Here is a 22,285-nt window from a genome sequence, read left to right as displayed (position 1 = left end):
TTTGAATACGTCCCATGAAAACTTGCGCTCAAGATTTCGTGAAAAATCCACACGTGTGTAGTGGAAAAGTAAAGGCCACTCTAACCACCCTGCGGAATCAAGGCTTCTGTTATTTTGAACGGAGACAATATCGGAACCTAAAGTTCCCATTTATCACGAAGGTGAACATGAACGCCTGGAGGAGACAACGCGTATATATATATATATATATATATATATTTATAATCAGAAAACAGTCAGGTTTTCCACAACTGGACGTATCACTCTAAATATAGGCAAAACAAGTGGTTTAAAAGAAGATACCACTGTTCGAAAAGAGGATACATACATTAACAGATTTAAATGAGTACACACAGTGCTATAGTGCATATAGACTCCACAGGCTGCGTAAGTACAAATGGGGATATGGAGCAGACGTTATTCTTTAGGTTAAGAGACGCACTCACAAATAAATCAAACTGTATCTGCAGCGAACACAGGGGCTATACTTCTTGTAGCGTTTAGAACGAAACACAATTTTTTGTAAACATGTATTCTATCGTTACAGGTAATTTAAATTAAAGAAAAAAAATAGTTTCGGGACATTTTCGAGCACTCGGCGAAAACCTAAGCGTTATTTGATGTTGCATGGCGAATACTTTTGTAATGTCCAACAAATTTGTCGGTTCAAGTGCCTTGTTTGTGTTTTGTTTCTGTTATTGTATGTGCATTGAATGTACTTTTGTCCTTGCGGGGAAATTTTTTCGGGGACTGGACGACGTCAGCTAAGAGCGGCCACACGAAACAATGTATGTAAATATGGCGCATAAATACTGAACGCTACGAAATTTCCATGCACTACTGCCGGAGGTCTCCAACATTCGTATACACGTCGCCGTTATTATTTCTTAAATCTCAATGCGCACCGCGAGAACCCAAGAAACTTTGCACAAATTATGTCTTCATTCTTCTACATTTCTTAGAAGCGCATCATTAGTTTACCCACTAAAGCTATGGACAGAAAAGATTTTGGCCCTGAAGTAAGCGAAATGTCTGTGTTCAGGCAGCGAAAAATTTCTCACGGAAGGTATCCGTAGTTTCTTGGAAGAGACAACGATAGCGCAATGTTAGCTGTGTATGTGCAGGTAAATACATGTGATATATTACGATATTGCTTCGTTACCTCCTTCACGAAGAAATCTAACACCTTTTATGCGGTGGGTATTGCCTCGTATTAAAGCGGAGCTATCAAATGGTCTCCTTGACAGAATCTTAAGGCCGTCTTGTGCTCCGGTAGCCAGCACCAATTCTTGCCGCATTAGTCACGCGCCTAGTCCGTGGTCGCGCCACCACACGGCGGCCGTAGGGAGAGTATGAGCCCAAGTGGCCGGCTCGGATGCGGCTTTAAATGGGCCTGCCGGAACCCTAGCCCGGCGAGCCCCGTGACGTCATCGGGCCGCGGGGCGCCCTATTTCGGGGCGGCGCGGGGACCCGGCAAGGAGCGCGCGTATTTCGGGCTCCGGTCGGCCCATTCCACGGCTGCCCGCCCGCCAGCCAGCCACGCACGGGGTGGTGGGCGCGTGCGATCCGCTCGCTCTATGCCTGCACTGCCGTCCCAGTGCGAGGGAAAGCAGCAGGGAAGGAAAAAAAAAAGCAAGGATCTTGGCTTGTATTTGCGCCCCGAGGGTTTGGCTAGGCTCGCTGCTGCTCTACCTGCATTCTAGCCAGCCCAAACGAGGCACCGGAAGAAAGAGTGCCATGCGGAGGCTGGTCACGTCAGCAGATACGGAGTTTGCGCGCTAAGAAAAATAAGAAACAGGAAGGAATAAAAACAAACGATATGATTGCCAGGTATGGAAGCAGCGCCAGAGGTAGTCGCTGTGCAGTTAGGTGCATTCAGGAAAGAGCAGCAGTATATTAGCTTTAAATAAACAATGACAGTTGACGCCAGGACACCGCGCTCATAAATCTGGCATCTCAAGGGCTTCCCTTCAGGATGACACAACATTAACATTTACAGCTTGACCGTGTCAAAAACTTGCTTATCCGGCAGTAAGGAACATGTGCCGAGCCATATGATAGGCTCTGGCCGAGAGCCTATTAGTTCAAGTAACCGCGTGATTAGAACGTCCGCAAGGCTGAAGGCACAGAAATAATAAGCTAAAAAATCCAGGCCCACTTCATCACCGCTGACGTACTTAGGTTTTGCACTTTGGACGAAATCAATCATAATGCATCGAAAACTTATGGCCACCAGAGGTCTTATGTAACAACCATTGAGTCTCTAAGAAAGGTGCCCTGCAGGATTACAATGTTGCGTTCTCACACAGCGCTTTGTTTTGCACAAGTCGTAAGTACCGACAACAGATCACGCAACCCACCTACAAAACTAGAAAGGACTGCACTACTGGTAGCACATCACACCAAAATCAAAGAAGTTATTGCTGCATTTGTGTTTCCCTGGCATAACGGTATCGGCATCCGGCGTGAAATACTTGCGTATAAAAATAATGCCGGAAATGAAACACTTATAACCGACCTCGAGCGTTTCCACAACTCGGAAGCACAGACCTTGACAACAGCTTGCCTGCTTAGGGATAGTTTTTTGTCCATTGCCGATCTTCAATCTGCTATATTTAACTACAATTTACGTGCGCAGCTCGACGACTGCTAGTCACATGTGCCTTCTTTCCCTGGTTCGCGGTGGCTTGAATTAATGGCGCCCCATATAGCAAAAACTTTCCCACGTAAACAAAAGTGTCAACGCAATGCTCCCGCTGCGGACCTCTTAAATGCTCTTGCTCTCACACAATCTGTCACGGACACATGTTGACCCGGGCGAGCCGCGTTTTCCCCCTCCCGCAGCGCACCATGAAGAAAGAACTACTGCAGCAGGTGAACCCTCCAAAGTTCGAGAAGTGCGAGGACATGGCTTCTCTCACCTACCTCAACGACGCTTCAGTGTTGCACAACCTCAAAGAGCGATACTACATTCACCTCATCTACGTAAGTGCGGGGCCAGCCGCACCGCATTGCGTTTCTCGAGCTAGCGTTCTCAACGCCGCTACACTAACCGTGTGCGTCAGGGTGCCTGTCATCTTCGCAGCACGTGCGTCGACGCACCACCAATGTGGCCAACATTGGCAGCCGCTGCTCATACACTACTACGGAAGCGATACACGAACGGTCACTTCCGTACGGCAGTCGCTCAGCTGAGTTGAGCTTTACCACTCAGTACGGCTTTCCTTTCTTTTGTTTTGGAGTTGTGTGCTTTATGTTTATTTCGTGTCCGCGTACATAAACGCATGCCTATCCGCTCTTATAGCGCTCCGTCAAGAAGGACCTGCTGCAGCAGGTGAACCCGCCAAAGTATGAGAAGTGCGAGGACATGTCGTCGCTCACCTACCTCAACGATGCCTCGGTGTTGCACAACCTCAAAGAGCGATACTACTGTAATCTCATCTACGTAAGTGCGGAAAAACCCCCCGCACAGAACCGCCCGAACCCATGTGTACCACCTCGCACCGCACCGCCCCCGAAGCGTGGACCCCACGCCCCCTGAATGTAGCCCGACGCCTCTGAAACTGTGCCCTCCCTCACGCACCCGGTAGCGCGATCCTTCATTCCTTACAAAATGTCACTTCCAAGCCCTCGCTCCGCCCACCCAGCGTAGATCCCATGCCCCCAATCGGAAACCCGGCCCCCGACCCCATGCATCCGGTAGTATGATTCCCCATGCCTTCAAAACCGCAATTCCCAATCCCGAAAAGTCCAATCTCCGCGTCCTCAAAAGCGCCAATCCCCCGACCCGGAAATGAAAACCCCATGCCCCACCGGAAGTGCAAGCCCCACACCCCCATAGTGAACTACCCTTCCCCACCAAAGTAGTTAGTAGAAAGCCCGCAGCCTGAAAACCACTGTGCTCCGCCGTTGTTGCTGATCAAACTAACCTCGCGTGATCTTCGTCGCAGAGCGCCGCACACCGTCAACGAAGACAGGGTGCTTCGCCGACGGCATTTTGCAACGGCCTTTTCCTGCTGCAGCGGTATTTGAGTTACCGCACTGTAACTACTGCTGCTGCTTCAGATATGGCCTTTGGCGCTTACCATGGCTTCTTTCTTTTTTTCTCTCTCTCTTTCCTCACCACGCTGACACGCTTGCACGCACCGCATAGCGCTCCGTCAAGAAGGACCTTCTTCAGCAGGTGAACCCACCAAAGTATGAGAAGTGCGATGACATGTCCAACATGACGTACCTCAACGATGCCTCGGTGCTGCACAACCTCAAAGAGCGCTACTACGCTAATCTCATCTACGTGAGTACACAAGCGCTCCCACCATGCAGCACAGGCAACACGGGAAAAAAAATACTTTCATCCACCCGAATGAATCCATTCTATGGCCACAGAACCCGCACGCATACCGGCACCAAAACCACCTCCTCTCCAAACCGGCCACCCATAGCACTGGCTAGCGTCGAAGTCGAGTCGAACGCGCTTGGAACAGAACCGCTCGTAAAGCCGAGACGATACCCAAAGCTCAGCAGTTGTTATCTAGTGTATTCAAATAGGCGCGATGTGCAATCTCCATTAAGCCTAAAGTACGATGTATGGAAAAACTCGGCATGGGCAGCGGCTCAAGATCACGAATTATTTCTTGTAAAAAATATTCATATACGGTCTCTTAGTGTCGATTCATTCACTTATTGATAACCCAGAGCCAATAGTCTTGGTTAAACCTCCTGATCAGGGGCCTAAACAGTATACTTATTCATGTTCATATATATGACTATATCCAATGCCTCTATGAAACTGTGGGTTTAATTGGGTAGGATTAGGTATTTGCTCACTGCTGAATTCTCATCGCGTCCTCAGCTGTAATATTAGATGCTTATACGTGGAAAGGTTTTGTCCTGAGCCATTGCATAGGTAGTCGCCCGAACACAACTGCGTCAAAGCAGTGTTGCGATAACTTTATATTTACAAGGCAAGATCACTTTTGCAAATGCAGGGTATATTTATTGATATTAATATTTATTAGCAACTGATAATTACTCAACCGTTCTTGAAACTCGAAAGTTTACATACAAAGCAGACTCTTCACTTCGTGACGCTTCCATGTTGACAAAAACAGCTATTCTCGACGCCTTTGTTTCACAAACTTTGATGAAAAGGGCGAGACAACGCGCACTAAGGCTGATGCTTGATTTCGACGCCCAGTCACGATCCATCCCGTGGTTCATGCACTCCACGCATCACACCGAACCCTGGACACCATCCCTTCTTCTTTCAGTCCAAATATAGTAGCATGAAATTCACAAATTGGCTGCGGGGCCCTGCTTCATTTCAAGTATTTCTTTCGATACGTTTTCGAATTCGAGTGCAACTTCTCTTGCACTTAGTTGTACGCAAAACGAACCTCCTATAAAGCGAATTTTAGCCGGGCCCCACCTACAGCTAGGCCACCACCTATGCTTGTTCCACGACACCCTTTCTTGTAGCTGAACAACACTGCACGACAACCCTGATTTGAATGTTCTTTATTGCACCGAAAAAAAAAAGCACCGCCCAATGCCTCCCTCTGAAGGAACAAAATGCACCCGTAGACTCCACCACGCCTCTGATCCGGGACTGTAGAAATCCGTTACAGAGGAAACCTTGCAACAAAACAGCCACCGAGATCCACCCTCCACTGAATGGTAGGCCTCGACGAACTCCAAAAGATGGCATGGCTCCCCCTGCAGCTTGCACGTGCCCATGCACGACATGCATGACAGCATGAATATTTCGGTTATCCCTCTTCGCAGTGTTTCTGCTTAGTGTGCTATTTGTCTTTTTTTGTTGTGTTTATTCACTTTGTTAAGCAGATGCCTCGGCACGGAATGTACCGTTTAGTACAATCACTGCTTTTCCTTCTCGTATATATATATATATATATATATATATATATATATATATATATATATATATATATATATATATATATATATATATGAACGATTCCGTGGCGAGGCGTGATGCTGTAGTGTAGAAAAAGTCTCTTTCAATGACAGAAGTTTTTGCTTCGCGTTGATTCGTACATTCAGTGCCACGTTTACTGCATGCTTTCTACGCTTGTGTTCAAAAGCGATACCTATATTTTACTGCATGTGAACTCTGCCGCCATAGATCGCCACGTAAAAGCAATGCGTCGCAGTATGTGAAAGGTTAAGAACGCCATTTGTAGCCGTAAAATATTTCTTTTATACAGTTGTATATTTCAACCGCCTAAATACTTTTCATAACGTCCGACCCTCGCATCCCCTTCAAGATGCAGTCGGGTTTCAGTTACCTTTGCACCGCGTCGCCGTAGTCCGTAGATCTGTAGGGCCGTTTCTTACAGGCAGCGCACGACGCTCGCCTAATGAATGAATGAAAAAAATCTTTATTAAGTAAAAAATAAGACTGGCCTGAATAAAAGCCATCAAGAACAAACCCGGTTGCTTAGAAACCGCTCCGCAAGTTTGGCTGTATATTTCTTTTTTTCTTTTTTTGCTTTCACCAATGAAACGCAAGAGTGCGTGCTAAGAGCTCCTAGCGCGAGCAGGAGTAGAGTAAAGGCGCACGAGCACATGTGGTGAGACGCATGCCGGTCACGATGCAAAAGAAAAGAAAAAAAAAGCGATAAACGCTCAAACGCGCCGTCAAGAGATACAGGCCACGTGATTACCTCGAAGCGTCGAAGCAGCTGCGTTTCGCGGCCGTTAGGGCGGGCAGACGAATGTTGCGCGTCCGCCGACGAGCGACGCCCGAACCCGCGGCGTACAGCGAGGCATGGCCCACGACTTGGCTAACGCGGCGTCTCTGTTCGCGTCCTTCCTTTCCTCTGCGCACAACAGACTTACTCGGGCCTGTTCTGCGTGGCCATCAACCCCTACAAGCGCTTCCCCATCTACACCAAGCGCGTCGTGGACATCTACAAGGGCCGCAGGCGTACGGAGGTGCCTCCCCACGTGTTCGCCGTCTCCGATGGAGCCTACATGGACATGTTGGCGAGTGAGTGCGCACCGTCATTGCGACGCTGCCGGTCTGCGTGTGTGTCGTTCGATCTTCTGGTGTAAGCGGGAACACCGTAGCAATCGCTTCGGGGAGTTCACAGAGCGTAGAGCGTCCTCGCACGCCGCCGCCGATCGGTCGCCATGAGCGGGCGTGTTCTTATTTCGCCACTCGTTGCCGCGTTTCGCAACGAACGACCGCCGTTTGCCGCTCGCTTTCCATGCAAAACAGCTGCGCAGTTAGCGTGAACATTACTCGTTACAGCGCTTGCTCTGTTCAATGTAGCCTTTTCGACGCAAGGCGCATTCTGCAGTGTTTTTCGGAAAGAGCGTTCCATAAATGGGTGGTGGATGACGGCTTCTGTTTGTTAGCAACGCCATGCACTTAGCGCTAATGGTGTGCGAGGGCCGATTCATGCGTACGAGATTGTGGTTAGGCTTTGATGCTGAAAGAAAAAAAAATATTGAGAGGATGGCGGCGTTTCTTCCTAACTGCGCAACGCCAGGTGCGTCTGTGCTGCCATTGTTGCTTACAGATTCGACGTAGCTCGTTCGGCCGCGGTGTTAGAACGCTGCGACCATCAGGCGTAGAAGAGCTCCTTGCTAAATTGCCTCTCTGCGTGTTTCCCAGAGGCTTGCAGAGAGCACCGGAACCCTGTTTCAAATTACTCTTCACTTAAATAATTTTCGTAAGGCCTTATTTCCTAATGACCAATTTCATCATCCATGCTTCTCATCATCCAATGGCTCGGACGCCGTCATCGCTGAGATCGACCCCTCGGCTCCCGGCGTCCGAATAGCGTCGGAGCCAGTGAGGAAGCGCAAAAAAAAGAGAAAAGAAAACGATAGTGAAATGTATCTTTATAAAAAGGCGGGCCCGTAGACTTTGTGCTCCTATAATTATTGTTTATGCGTGGTCTGCGGATCTGACATACCTGCTTCTTGGCCATTTACTGTGCGTGCAACAAGTCGGGATGGACTACTGACATCGAAGACTTCTGTCCTCTTGCACAAAGCATGTCTTCTTGCACGAAGCATCACAGAGTCTTTCACGATTAGCGCCTTCTTCCTAGCCAGTATCGCTGTGTGCCAAGGCGTCTTTACAAGAAGGTATTTTTTATTATGTGTTGCTTATTGGCCATCACATGAAAACCTTTATTTTGAATGTGAATTGATGACTGGCCAGAAATATTGTTGTAAACCTGGTACTTGAATAACTTCCACTTCAAATGTTGGCTTCATATTGAATATCAAGGGTCGCGCTGTTGATGAGTACTTTTATTTTGCTGCGGGAGAGATAGGTTGCCACCTAGGATGCTTTGTAAGGTTAATCGCTAAAAGAAAATGTTTTTACTGCCCTAAATTTCTTACAACTTCACTGCCCCGATCTTATTACTAACTATTAAGTAAAGGTGAGGGACTTACTGTGCATTTTTTGTATCTTTTTTTGCAGACCGTGAGAACCAGTCCATGCTTATCACGTAAGTGAGATTGGTCTTGTACTTCAATTGTATCTTATTTATCCTAGTATCCTAGTACTTATGAATTTATTGAATTTTTAATAAACAATACCTATTCCTAAACAAAGAACTTCGACGAACTGATATGCCACTCTTGTCTAGTCTAACAGATTGTGCGGCTTTGAGAACCGCAAGCATTAAGAGTGCTGTCAAAGAAATTTTCTTCTACCGTTCTTTTACCTCCCTACCTACTGGGAGGCATTTACGAAGCCCTCAGTAGAAAGGGGGCGCCTGATGCCTTCAAACGCGCTATTATTAGTCGCCGTGGTTTGTTACAAATTTGAGCAACCAACCTAGTGTAAACTCTAACGCCCTGCGAAAAAAAAGTTATATCTAAAAAACAGCATTTTTTTCCTGTGCCAGGGTAACACGTTATTTGCCCTGGTGTATAAAAACAACTTAAGGTTAATGTCAAGGTATTGTAATTAGCTACATTTGATGACGTCACGGGCAAAGGCTAAGCGTCTGACAGATTTATTCGAAAAGACGCGAGATGTTGCTTCCCGGCGTCAGTGTCTGTTGATGTGTTGGTGACCCCCGCCCGGTAACCCTGTCTTTCCTCCTCTCACCTTCCCTCCCAGTGGCGAGTCAGGAGCGGGAAAAACTGAGAACACCAAAAAAGTCATACAGTATTTCGCCCTTATCGCCGCCTCGGGTTATAAGCAGCACTTTTCCAGCGGAGTAAGTGCAATAAACGACACTCTTGGCTGGCACATCGGCAGCTGCCGCAGCCGACGCTCCAACCCTAACTGCATGCAGATGTCGCCGCCGCCTCCTGTGTCCGTTCTCGCTGCGTCTTCAGGGCACTGCATCCTGTCCTAAGCAGTGAAGACATCGGCAGTGTCTTAATGAGTAAACTTCAGCCGCGGCGTTCAATTCTAGAGTATGCGCGGAAGGAAAGATCGTCTAAGCAGTAAGAAGCGAGACACTTTTATAAGTATTTAAATCAATTTTCAGTGCAAGGGCAGTATTCACTGCCTTCTTCATGGGAGAGTAGAGCACAATGGCACTTCGCTGCTCAGTTGCCGTATTAACACGCGCATAGCCACCCGTTCACCTCGAAGCACCACACCAACAAGAACTAGGAGCATGTGCTCATAACCGAACCGTTATTGCACGCGTCATACTAAGGAGGCTAGGTCGTCGAAAGGCGTGATCGCTTATTGTAAATGCCGGGTGCGCTATGTCGCGTTAATGCGGTATCCCCCCGAAAAAGAAAAGTTTCGTGTCGAGGCAGAGGGCGGACTCGGTCGCTTCGCTAATCTTTTCCTTCACAAACAAGCAGCCTTTTGCTTCAAAGAGAAGTGCACTGCGTCGACAAATGCCATGACTCCTCAGCGTCTCCCACCTGAAACTCCCGCGAAGACCAGTACTAAAGCACACCACCTCCAAGATGTAACAACCCAACCAATCCCAGACCGGATTCCGCACCTGACCCCCCTTCTCCAACCCTCCGGATCGTCCGTAAAACCCCCCGACCGATGCCCAGGTGTAAACGCGTTGCGTCAACTGCTTTCTTTCTCTCTTCTCTTTCCCGCCCCTCCTCCGATCTTTTTTCTTCCCTGCCGGTGACCCCTAGTGGCGAGTCTGGTGCCGGTAAGACTGAGAACACGAAAAAGGTCATAGCCTATTTCGCGCACGTCGGTGCCACGAGCAAGAAAGAGGAGGCGGCAAGGGAGGCCGCAAAGAAGGACACCAAGAAGGTATCCACGCCTGTCCTGACAAAATCCTTTCCGCCCGCCCACCTTTTAATCCAGCGAAACCCTCCCGTAGTCGTACCCGCGATCCGTCTCGGACGCACGGTCGCGTGATTTGCTCCATCAAGCATCGGGACATCACAGCTGTACACTACGTCCTATAGTTTAAAACTTCAGTTATGTTAGCGTTCTTCAACCGGCCTGTGCAGCCTAATCATGAGCGCAAAGAAAAACACTCGATATAAAAGGGGCATACCCAAAGGCATGAAGATAAAACTGATAACTAGGCCAGTTGCTGCCAATTTATGATGGCAGAGCAACTCAAGCAGGAACAAGAAAAGAACAGTGACGGCGCCTTTCGTTCTTGTATTGTCATAGCTTGAACATGTTGCGATCTCGCGCCTGCAGTACTGTGCAAGCTGTCGCCTCCGACACTCTTAAAAGCTTCACTCGTCTGAAACTTTCTCGTGTAACTCAATAGTTCGAGGCCTTGCAAAGCCCCGCAGTAGTTCTTGATTCAAATCCATAGATATCTGCCCAAGGTGCGTGTAAATGCGTGCTCTGCGAGAGCACCACGGCACGTCTGCGTAAAGCCGTTTTGGTCAACGTAGCACGCGTGTGTCCCGATGTGTGATGTTGGGCGGAGCAATTGTGCGGATCCCTGCTCACAGACAACAGGTCGTCCCATGTCTCCTACTAACGGTGAAAGCACGCGAGAGCCGAAGAGCTGTAGTCCTGGCAACACAGCCTCCAAGCCCTGTCCTTAAACCGATCGGCCCTGCACTTTCAGTCCTGGTATTGCCGCGGACACGGCTCTTGCGCCGCTGTCCGTGATTACGGCTTCTTGCGCATCCATGCTTGGTGCAAAAAAAAAACTGCCATTTTTTTTCTTTCGCTTGTACTCCTTGGCCAACATAATAGCATGGCTTCAATTTCTATAGCTCGGACTGATGAAAAACATGCCTGCTTCAAGCACTGACAATATACAGCTACGCTGCTCTAAGTGAAATGACAAATTCTTTCTCCATTGACTAATGCCTTCGAGTTTTTGCATTTTTCTTACTACAAAGTGTGATGTCCAACGTTAGCACGAATGCTAAAACCAGATAACCAATTACATGCGAGCAGAAACTAGTGTTGTAGATGCTTAAATGTTAATGCTTGAGTTTGTTTTTTTTGATCGGTACGTATACTGCGTTCATACAAGCCAACTGTTGCTGTACCAGAGCACGCGCGTGCAGTAAGCGTGTGCAGGCGCGCCCTTCATCTACGACTAGTGGGACGAGCATCGTCTAGCGCCGCAGTGGGGTCAATAATGAGGGAGCTTCAGGCAATTTATTGATAAGGGTGGGACGCTTCTTAGAGTGTTTGGCCGCTGCGCATCTAGTCGCGCATATTTAAGCTCAAGGGCAGGATTGGTAGAGGTAGCCCCTACACTATGTCACGCACAAGGAAAGGACCGCGAGAGCAATTTCGTTTAGATCAAGCTCCTCGCCACAGCGAGTATATTTTTGTGTGACAAACTTATACTCTCGGATCGACCGCTGGACTGACACGGTAGAACATTCACGCTGAAGGCATGCATCCGTAAACGTCGCCTCAGTAGATATGTAGCGGGATTTAAAAGAGGAGCGATGCTGAGCAACCTTCGGCAAAGAAGACGGCAAAGCTAGTCGACCGGATCGGTAACGCTTTTGCTCGGCGCGCAGGGCAACTTGGAAGACCAGGTTGTGCAGACCAACCCCGTTCTCGAGTCCTTCGGTAACGCCAAGACCGTGCGTAACGACAACTCTTCGCGCTTCGTAAGTACACCTGCCCACGGGGCACTCTGTGGAGTTCATTTACGTCCACTTGTGGTGACACCTTGTTTTATTGCTCTAACACAGGGTAAATTCATCCGTATTCACTTTGGCCCAATGGGAAAGCTGGCCGGTGCTGACATTGAAACATGTGAGTTCTCAAGATAACAACATTTCTTTCTTCTCCCAAAGGAAGTTATTTATTTAGATTGTTTAGAGCGCCTGCCCTTCAGCAGATGTGATTGTACTAAGACGCATCATTCGTGGGCAATGAAGTGGCTTTTGTTTGTTCTAGAAGGTTTTAAGTGTGCCGCTAAATGCGTTGCCCAAGTCGTGTAATATATAGAGAAAGAGTGCCTTAAGCGAACCGAATCGCTACATAGGCGTTTCACAAAATAATTGGGCAGTGTTCCCGAAGCACGGCGTGAACCCTAGTCGCCCAAAGTTGGGAGATCTCGTTTACTGTTTGCTGGACTTAAATAACGCCACCTTAGTTAAACACAATCGTTGCTTTTCACAGTCCTTCCAGTACAGACATAAATGCGAGCAAAGTGACAGATCACTGCTGTTAAGGTGCCGTTTCTGATGGCGCCCATTCCCACCGTCCCCAACAGATCTGCTGGAGAAAGCTCGTGTCATCTCTCAGCAGCCCGCTGAGCGCTCGTACCACATCTTCTACCAGCTCATGTCGGGAAAGATCCCTGGGCTGAAGGGTAAGTCAAGAGTGCTTACTTCGCGTTAGCTTCTCCTCTGTCATATTTACCTAAGCAAGATCAATCAATACTTGAAATCGAGGGGAATGACCACAAAGAGTGAAATTTTCAAACGTAGAAGGGATGCTACTGTGTCCACTTTGATGTAACTCTTTTAGTTCTGTCTTCTCTAGATGTATTTTTTGATTCGTTGATTTATCCAGCATAGAATTTAGGGGTGGATTTTGTAGATTCGCTGCAGTGCAACTTTCGCTCCGTGAAGTTACTGCAGGCTATTTTCAAAATGTATTCGCTGCTGAAAAAAAAAATTGAATCACAGGGTGACATTCTTTGAAAAAAAAAAGCACTTCACGTAGATGTAACTCACAGGCTAATAACAAGACTAAAGGTACAATGATGGCGGCTTTGCGGTGGCAACATCACCATAGAAGCATTGTGGTTTAGGGCTTCTCGAGCAAACGCGTCGTTACGCAGTCGTTGTGTCCTTGGAAAAAGCGCTTTGGCGTTGAAGACCCCTCACGTCCCACTGGCTGCGTTATGGAACAGCCGTTACACATCACAGCATATTACTGAAAACAGAGGGTGCAGATTTTCCGTCATAATCGGCCAAAACTGTACACAATAACCTGATCTTCACATAATGCTATTGAACATGCTAGTACACACATCGAGGTAGGGTGAGCTTCTCCAAGTTGCACTCTCAGGGAACACATAGAAACTCGCGCGCGCTTTCTTTGAAGCAAAAACAAAGCAAACCGCTGGTGCTACTCAGCCGTGCTTTACGCAGTCGCATTGCTTTTTGTAATCACAAAATATTGTCTAATTGCTTCACGTTGCCGTTTTGGGCTAAGATGTAACATGCGGTACGAAAGGGTTGCGATGACAGTGCATGGTGTTGACGCTCATCTTGTTTATTTTCTGGCGTCTGTATTTGTTGCTGTTCTAATTGTCCATGCTTCGTCATGCTCTTATGTCGAAAATCATCTTTGGCGCACCACCGCTACGAAATGGTGCACAAACGTTAAAAAAGCAAAATACTTTTGCTTTGAAACATGGAAAGAGACAAAGTGAGCTGGTTTTTGGATTGCTGAATAGTTCCATCTGGGAGCTATACAAAACTTCACTAGAAAGAGCAATCGAAAAAAAATGCGCTTTTCCAGTCACCTTTGATGACAAGGAAACTGCATGCCAGTGAACGTCACTTTCTCTCTAAGAACTGGCAGCCAATCGCCGCCAATTTTCAGAAAGCTTTTCTGTGCGCTGTCTTTTCACTGTTTGTCTGCACTAACAAGTGACAACTCTGACAAGCTTATAATAACGCAACACAGAAAGTAGAATGTTCGTGCAGCGGAAATGACGCTGGGCTCTATATGAGAAGGAACACATGAAGGCAGTAAATATTTTCTACTTGCAACCGATGAGAATTTCTTTTTACCTGCGAGGAGAGATCTAATATAAATGATAAAAATTACTATTATCTTTAATGACGGAGATAAAGAAGCCCAGAAAGAAATGAACACCAATCTTTTATGTATTTCCACGTGAATAATGCACAAATAATTTTGCAACCCTATGCAGCCAATGCTTTTTTTTTGCCAGCGCTCATGGTTTCTTTTGTTTTCTGTGCTTGTCCTCATCTTGAGCAATTTTAAATGTAAACCGACTCTGACTCTGCCATACTGACGCCTCATTGTGCTACCTTGGTTGCCTTCAGTTAAGGCAACCAAGGTAACACAATTTACCGAGGTGTGGTTATACTTCTTTAGTTGGGCGCCACCCGTGGGCTGGAGCTAACCCGCGTGGCTTGCCAAAGCGCTGCGCTCTTGGCTGCTGCCTTGTCTAATGAGCTTTGCCTCCGGGTGCCTGTGCCGCTTCCTTCCAAAAAAACACAGATAAACTGCTGCTCTCCGATGACGTCTACGAGTATCACTTCGTGTCTCAGGGTAAAACTGAGATTCCCAACGTGGACGACGGCGAAGAGCTGATGGCCACCGACGTGAGTAACACGGCCACACGACAACACTATACGCATCACGGTCATGGGTCCCGTCTCCTCTTGACTTCTCTGCCACCACCTTTGTGCCACCAATTCTATACCACCATCTCGTGACAAACCACCACAATTACCCGGTATTCGTGGGCTTGCCCATGGACAAACCCTTCCACTTTATCTCTTGCTCGAGAGCCTGCCTTTCAAGCCTTTCCTGGTCCACTAGCGAATGCCTCATCCATCCTTGGAGACCAAACAACCATATCCCCGCACGTAGTTTTCTTCCAACGAAACCTCTTCAATAAGACGCCTTGTTTCGCCCAGCTGGCCAGCAGTCGTTCGCTCTAGGAAGCGCACCGCCAGTAGTCCCATTATTCCGCTGAATACCATAGTGTCCTTCACACATAAAAAAAAAATATACTGATAAAGAAGAAAGCAGCAGGTGACACAACTCTGCTCGTTGGCTACCGCCAGCCTTACAAGTTGTTGCTTAGCTGAAGTTGTTTGCAAAATAGTTTTCATGTTTAAATGTATCCCGTTAACGTACTATTCCTTATTCACAGGCCAGACAGAAAAGCCTACTCACTAGCATCTAGCTCAATTGCATTGCTGCGCAGTGAGTTTAGTGCGTTGTTACAGTTTTTTCATGCCCTGTAGGTCACGACCATGTGGTTATTAACATTGCGTATTTGCATACCACCGCAAAAGTGGGTTCGAATAGTAATAAACTTACGCAGGCGTGAAGCTGTAGTAAACTTTGTCTTTCGTTACGGAGCGCAGCAAATTAGATCTGGGAGGACACGAAGAATGAAATCAACTTTATAACGAGCCGAATCAGATAGCGGAGAAAATAGGGTCGAAATATATTTTATTCGCTCACGTGTTATCCGTACGGCGTAGAAGCGACCTGTTGAAAGAGGCGAGCCGTGTTAGGTGTGCGTCCACGCTGCGGTATCGCAGTTGGGCGGTAGGGAAGGTCGTGACCCTAGTGCAGCATTGCGACCTTCCCGTGCCTGTTCCTTGCCGTTGCAGAGAAACTGCTCCTTAGCAACAACGTCAACGACTACCATTTCGTGTCCCAGGGTAAGACTAGCATCCCCGGCCTTGACGACGGCGAAGAGTTTCTGGTTACCGACGTGAGTAACTCTTCTCCTTCCCACCTTCACGTCCCCTGCCCTCTCCTTCAATCACGTCATATTCATCAGCATCTCTTTTTTTTATTTTGTCATTATTATCTCATCTTGAATGCTGCGTTCGAGTTTTGAGGAGTGAAGCGAGAAGTAGTTTGAGGCCCAGTTTCGATTACACGTACCTCTCTGCTGCCGAATATGTGAACAGTCATAATCGCACCTGTTAATTTGCTTTAGTTCCTTAGTGAAATAACAGTATGGTTCGAGTTAAATGCTGTTCAGCAGTACGCACGTCATTTGAGCACAGACGTGTCTGTGTACTTTAACCACAGCCTATAGGCCTCCGAAACTACTTGCATTCTGAAGATGTCGTTATCGGTTCAGTTATTCTTAACCTCAGGTGAAAGGTAGCGCCTCAAATTCCAGCTTCCTAGGAGTGTAGGTGCCACAACTACTACCATCTTAGCATAGCTTGCGTACATGTACGTTATCAGACTTTCAACGCTGTCCTTTAGCACAGTCAGTGTAACGTGGCTTCGCTAGCGCGTTTTTCAAAAAAGGACTCGGTGGAAATCGAGTGATCAACGACCGAACGCATCCCGCAGACTGCCTTCGACGTGTTGGGCTTCACGGATGAGGAGAAGGAGAACATCTACAAGGTCACGGCTGCCGTGATGCACTTCGGCTGCCTGAAGTTCAAGCAGAGGCCCCGAGAGGAGCAGGCCGAGGCCGACGGCACTGAGGAAGGCGAGCGTGTCTCCCATCTACTGGGTCTGAACGCCGCCGACCTCTACAAGAACCTGCTCAAGCCGCGTATCAAGGTCGGCACGGAGTTCGTCACCCAGGGCAGGAACATCACTCAGGTACGCCGGTCGAACCGCACCCTTTTTGAGCGATGACTCGACACACAGACGCAATGAGCAGTGTTGGAGAGTGTGCAGTTCTCTCGTGTGGCGAAGAGAGTTATTTAATGACGTGCTGCCGGTAATTAGTACTATATGCGGGACGAATTGATGAAGAGCCATTCGTCTTCTCACGATTTATTTGCATTCCGGCTGCAGCAAAATCTGCGAGTCCCATGGGTGCCATTTTCCAAGTTATAGCAGAAAGTGGGGGGACATACATATACGTGTCGAGAGTAACTAATATCAACATCCCATATCGATTTTTGCTCTACATTTGCTATCGAACTAGTATAGCCAGTTGTAATCTTAGTGACAATAATATAACAAAAATCAGAAAGTTGAACGATAGAAAATATGTAGTTTCGAACGTCGGTAGAGCCTTCAAACTTCGCATTGAATATTTAGGCTCTTGGGAAAATCTGTCCGCTTTATCCGGAACAGGTGACGGCTTCTGTGGGCGCCCTGGCCAAAGCCATCTTCGACAGGCTGTTCAAGTGGCTGGTCAAGCGTGTCAATGAGACGCTCGACACCAAGCAGAAGCGCCAGCACTTCATCGGTGTGCTGGATATCGCCGGTTTTGAGATCTTCGACGTGAGTCGTATGCCATTGGCGTTTTTTTGTGTACGGGTTTTAGAGAAATTTAATCCGGAAATAATGAAGCGCATTTCGTAAATATAGGCCACGTAACAAAAAGCGGTTATCCCTATCATGAAGTGGGCAGATCACTTTCGATCTCACGAGTGATTATGAAACATTGTTGTTGGTTATCACTGCCCACAAATAATGAATAGCTTAGCAGAAGTAAGGCGGCGCATTTCAGGTTCCTCTTCATTTTATCATATAGCAGAAGGCACGTGAGAATGCCGCCAAGTGCACACAGAATGGGAAGCGTCTGCTATGGCTACACTGGAGAGAAGTTGAACGAGAAGACACTTTAGTCAACTACGAGCATGTCCGATAAAGCTGTTTTCAATAGCGTAGAACGTAAATTTCACATCTACGTCTCATAAGAAACTTCCTAGACGTGCACATGGATGAAGAACATAGCTTTAAAAAAATGAGCGATAGTTTAATGCCCTCCGTCCCATTAAGACCTTCCTCTACAATCCCGCATTCTCCTTTGTAGACTGGCACCTATGCATCCCTTCTTGACCACCAAGAACACCCTATTCCTAGCCATGTGCCCTAACTATAAGGCAGGCAAAGCAACCTGCTTACCTGGTTCGGTCTCTGGCACCACTGCTTTCAGTACGCAATGACTGATGCACTCCCTGAAAGCCACAGGAAGCTCTGGTATCCTTCCGCCCGCTCCCGCGGCGCGTTCCTGTAGTGGGTCACCTGTCTTCCCGATGTAGACCTTCTTCCTCCCCCTTCCCCCTCCTCCCTGATCCTCGCAGTTCAATAGCTTTGAGCAGCTCTGCATCAACTTCACCAACGAAAAGCTGCAGCAGTTCTTCAACCATCACATGTTCGTTCTTGAGCAAGAAGAGTACAAGCGCGAGGGAATCGAATGGGAATTCATCGACTTTGGCCTCGACCTGCAAGCGTGTATCGAGCTCATTGAGAAGGTAACTAGTGGCCGGAGGGCTACTCGAGCTATGCGTGTGCGCCCTCGTAAGCAACGTTAGCCGCCGCCGCCGCCGCAGGGAGGGAAACAGCGTAACACGTCTGCCGCAAGTGGGCCGACGGCCGCATAACCACAAAGAGGCACCGTGCGTTTTTGTTTAGCAAATTACCGCCTAAACAGGTGATTGCGGACGGTAGTCCTCAACTAAATGTGTGAACTGGTTACGCAGCGTTGGCGCGCTTAGGTGTCTCGGTTGGTTCCGCGGCCGCCGCCTCAAGTGACGCAGTGGCTTCACGCTGTTAACATACGGATGTTGTGCTTTCTTCTTTCTGTCTCACCCCCTGGCACTACCGCCGCTACCACCACTGCACACTTTTCTTTACGATACCCCTCCCCCGTACACGACACCCGCCACATCTACCGCCCCCCAAATTATGCCCGACCGTGTACAGTACAACGGCTTCGAGCAAATTTGCATCAACTTCACCAACGAAAAGCTGCAGCAGTTCTTCAACCACCACATGTTCGTTCTGGAGCAAGAAGAGTACAAGCGCGAGGGCATCGAGTGGGTCTTCATTGACTTCGGTCTCGATCTCCAAGCTTGTATCGAGCTTATTGAGAAGGTAAAGCCTCCCCACCACCAACCGCCATGCCTAGCCCCGGCACGAGGACCTCCCCGTAGCGAGTCTGTACCCGCTCCGCACAGTCTCCCCCTCGCCGTTGTTTATGTCTACCGTAACGGTGAACCCCGCGATTACGTAGGCACTAAGCTAACTCGCCACCACCGTGCCACGCAGCAAGGTCGAAGTGAAATGAGGCAAGCGACACTAAAGCGCGCCGCGCAGTCTGATGCCTCAATTTACTTTGCTCCACGTGTGATTGACGGATGAAAGAAAAGAAAATGCATGATCACTATAAGCCTTCAGATGTGCCAACGAGTAGTTTCGTGAAACGCGAAAATTCCTCTGTAGCGTCCACAGTATCCCTCTAAATTGCCCCCTGCAAATCTCCCCGTAGGAATCGATATTTCCCGTCTCCGTAGTACAGCATGGTCACGAACTATACCCGATCACCACATAGCACAGTTCCTAACCTTAAAGAAGACATATGTCTGTGTCGGAGCATGTGCTATACCTTCTGCACCGATATTTTCCTTACACTTTGCATGCGGTCACCCCTTCTGAGATGATTATTTTGTGCTTATTTCCTGTCGCTGTGTCGTTTTCTTGCGTTTCTTCCAGCTTTTTATTATGATTCGAAGACTAAGAGAGTGCAACTTTCTCGTTTTTTTTTTTCTATTAAGTTCTAGCATATGAGAAGTAACACTTGTATCGCATTTGTTAACGACCACACAATGCTTGGAGTTTCGTTTCTAGGTACATGGGGGCTGGACTTAAAATTCTTCATTTTGATGGAGTGTTTTACTGCACCTTCAACAGCGTGCAGTTATGAATAGTGCAGCGACATTTAATGCTTTTGAAGTATCCATACACATTTTTATTTCAGTGATAAAGCTTTTATGGCTCAATATGTAACCTTTAGCAGAATACCTTGTTGGGAAAGTTGGTTCATTGCATTTGGAAAGATTGCATGCGCTTTGCAGACGATCACAGGGAAGAAGACGGAACAGGCGCAATCCCGTCTGCGCCTGTCCGTCTTCTTCCTTGTGATCGTCTACAAAGCGCATCCAATCTTTCCAAATATGTAATCTTGCTTGCCTTGCTTTTCCGCCATACGAGTATTATAAATGCCTTTATTCCTCGCATCTATGCAGTAAAAAATGCATCAATGTGTTTCAACTGCTGATGAGTCATTAAACAGAGTACAAGCGGCTGTGAAGAATCTGTCGCTATGTCGCACTAAAGATTGTCAGACTGTATTTATGTCGTAAGAATATTTTAAGTAGTGTGTTACTATTTAATACGCTTAATTTTGAAACTCATCGCCGCAACATGAACTGATCTACGACATGACGTTGCCTAGTATGCCGAAAATAACAGCCTAGTAAATGGTTTCATCGGCAACCGGTCTCACTTGAGAATCATGTGTAAAAGAAAAGGCGGCGACTAAAGCTGTCTTCAACTATATCGTTGACCGCTATGGGATTATTAACTCACACTTGCGATCAAAGGACTTGGCGTGCTCTGATTGCCGCCCTTTCCTCCTCACCCGTCAGCCTATGGGTGTGCTCTCCATCCTGGAAGAAGAGTCTATGTTCCCCAAGGCTTCTGACAAGACCTTCGAGGAAAAACTGAAGACGAACCATCTTGGCAAGTCACCAAACTTCATCAAGCCGAAGCCACCAAAGCCTGGCCAGGCTGAGGCTCACTTCGCCATTGTCCACTACGCCGGCACTGTACGTATATATTCTGCTCCCTCTGCTTATTATTGTACTTTACCTGACGGTGCCTGGGGTGCTGTAAATTAAAGCTATACCAATCTGTTTATACCCCACTTGTGCAATTAGCCCTCAAAATGTTGTCGAATTGTTTTAGGGCCACCCCCACTTCGTCGTGACGTCATGAAAACTGCGTAAACTCGCCATTTATCACGTGCGCACTCTCGATCATATATGATTAGGCCGAACAAAAGACGAAGAATACTAACCAAGTCTACACCTTTCTCGTCATTAGCCCATCGCTGTCGATAAAAATTTTTGGCGCTGCGCCCACTTCGCCTGTTTGTCACGCGACGTTACCAAACACTGAAAGCCTACCAAGTCAAAGCGACGTGTGCGCCCTAAAGATGCATTATCTGCACAAAACTTTTTTTTTCGGAATGGTCAAAGTCTTCCCCGTTCCGAATGGAATAGGAGATGAATTCGGCAAATAGAGTTATACACGCAGCGTGATGTACACACCCACCTGCAAAGAAATATTTCTGAGGCGCCATGTGCGTACATGACTCATCTGTGCACACTCTTGCTGTTCAGGTTCCGTACAACCTCAGCGGCTGGCTGGAGAAGAACAAGGACCCTCTGAACGACTGCGTCGTTGACCAGTTCAAGAAGGGCTCCAACGCACTGATGCAGGCCATCTTTGAGGACCACCCCGGCCTGGGCGCCTCTGATGACAAGGGTGGAAAGGGTAAGCTCATGCTGCTTGCCAACGATAAAGTCAGGTGCAAAATAATCTAATGCGAGCATTGTTTACTGCTCAATTTCATGGGAAATAAATGAGTGGTCGCTACCTTCAACACTGTAATTGGTGCATGTTGTAAATAAGCTTGACTTATTTTTGTTGATACTCCAAGTTACTGTTGTGCCTACATTTAGGGTTTGAAGTTACAGGAGTTAAGATTGTTACGCTAAAGGACTTGTTTCGAATACTGTCACGCCTACGTATTTCTTGGTGGCCATACGCACCGTTAGGAAGCTAGCTGAAAACGAGAGCGTATTTACACAACTACGAATGATGTCTTTCAGGCGGTCGCAAGAAGGGTTCCGGCTTCCAGACTGTGTCTGGTCTGTACAGGGTAAGCTCGCTTGACCTTCTACAATGGTTTGCGTGTACAGAAATTCACAAGTATTTAAAATAGAAAACGAGCCATAAAGTCTGCATTTGTTGGTGACGCTTTAAATTGATTTAGCGACGTCAGTGTGCGACAAAAGTTTCTGGCTAGTGAGTAAAAACAAACATTTAAAGTGCGAAAACACCTAGGCTTAAGGCGTATGTCGTTTGTAACAATACAAATAACACAAATGTTGCACATATGTGTGCGTTTCTTCTAATAATTTCTTTTATTCATTTAGTGCTGTCTGTGGTTAATATCAACAGTTGGCAGCAATCTCTGAGTCAAAGTAAAATGTACTCTTGCAAAGATAAATTTGCTCAGTAAGGCGTTCAGCTATCCTGTTAACCTCGAAAATATCTTTATGAGCGTACGAAATGCGCATCTTTATGTTTTTGTGTGTTTTATTGTATATCGTGCGCTATGGTGGCAGGTACGTCGCA

The 22,285-nt window shown here is 47.4% G+C and overlaps 1 protein-coding gene across 31 annotated transcripts in view; it reads left to right on the top strand.

The window, feature by feature from the left end:
- The window catches only part of LOC142590562 (myosin heavy chain, muscle-like), a 48,097-nt gene that overhangs the window by 4,236 nt on the left and 21,576 nt on the right, over positions 1-22,285 (top strand). For 12 of the 31 annotated variants that reach the window (XM_075702832.1, XM_075702833.1, XM_075702822.1 and 9 more), the window contains exons 3-16: positions 3,305-3,445; positions 6,856-7,012; positions 8,465-8,492; positions 10,111-10,234; positions 11,938-12,030; positions 12,115-12,178; positions 12,642-12,740; positions 14,633-14,736; positions 16,466-16,723; positions 17,207-17,356; positions 18,785-18,955; positions 20,509-20,688; positions 21,265-21,418; positions 21,757-21,806. In XM_075702832.1, coding sequence (XP_075558947.1) covers positions 3,305-3,445; positions 6,856-7,012; positions 8,465-8,492; positions 10,111-10,234; positions 11,938-12,030; positions 12,115-12,178; positions 12,642-12,740; positions 14,633-14,736; positions 16,466-16,723; positions 17,207-17,356; positions 18,785-18,955; positions 20,509-20,688; positions 21,265-21,418; positions 21,757-21,806 — 1,773 coding nt within the window. Of the gene's footprint in view, positions 1-2,844; positions 2,986-3,304; positions 3,446-6,855; positions 7,013-8,464; positions 8,493-9,112; positions 9,213-10,110; positions 10,235-11,937; positions 12,031-12,114; positions 12,179-12,641; positions 12,741-14,632; positions 14,737-15,762; positions 15,867-16,465; positions 16,724-17,206; positions 17,357-18,162; positions 18,334-18,784; positions 18,956-20,508; positions 20,689-21,264; positions 21,419-21,756; positions 21,807-22,285 lie in introns of all 31 variants that reach the window. The other 19 variants (XM_075702834.1, XM_075702837.1, XM_075702838.1 and 16 more) reach the window with 8 other exon arrangements.

This window comes from Dermacentor variabilis, chromosome 8 (genome assembly GCF_050947875.1).
Source record: "Dermacentor variabilis isolate Ectoservices chromosome 8, ASM5094787v1, whole genome shotgun sequence".
NCBI classification, from domain to species: domain Eukaryota; kingdom Metazoa; phylum Arthropoda; class Arachnida; order Ixodida; family Ixodidae; genus Dermacentor; species Dermacentor variabilis.
Note: the sequence above shows the minus strand (reverse complement) of the source record. Positions and strands in the feature narration are given on the sequence as shown.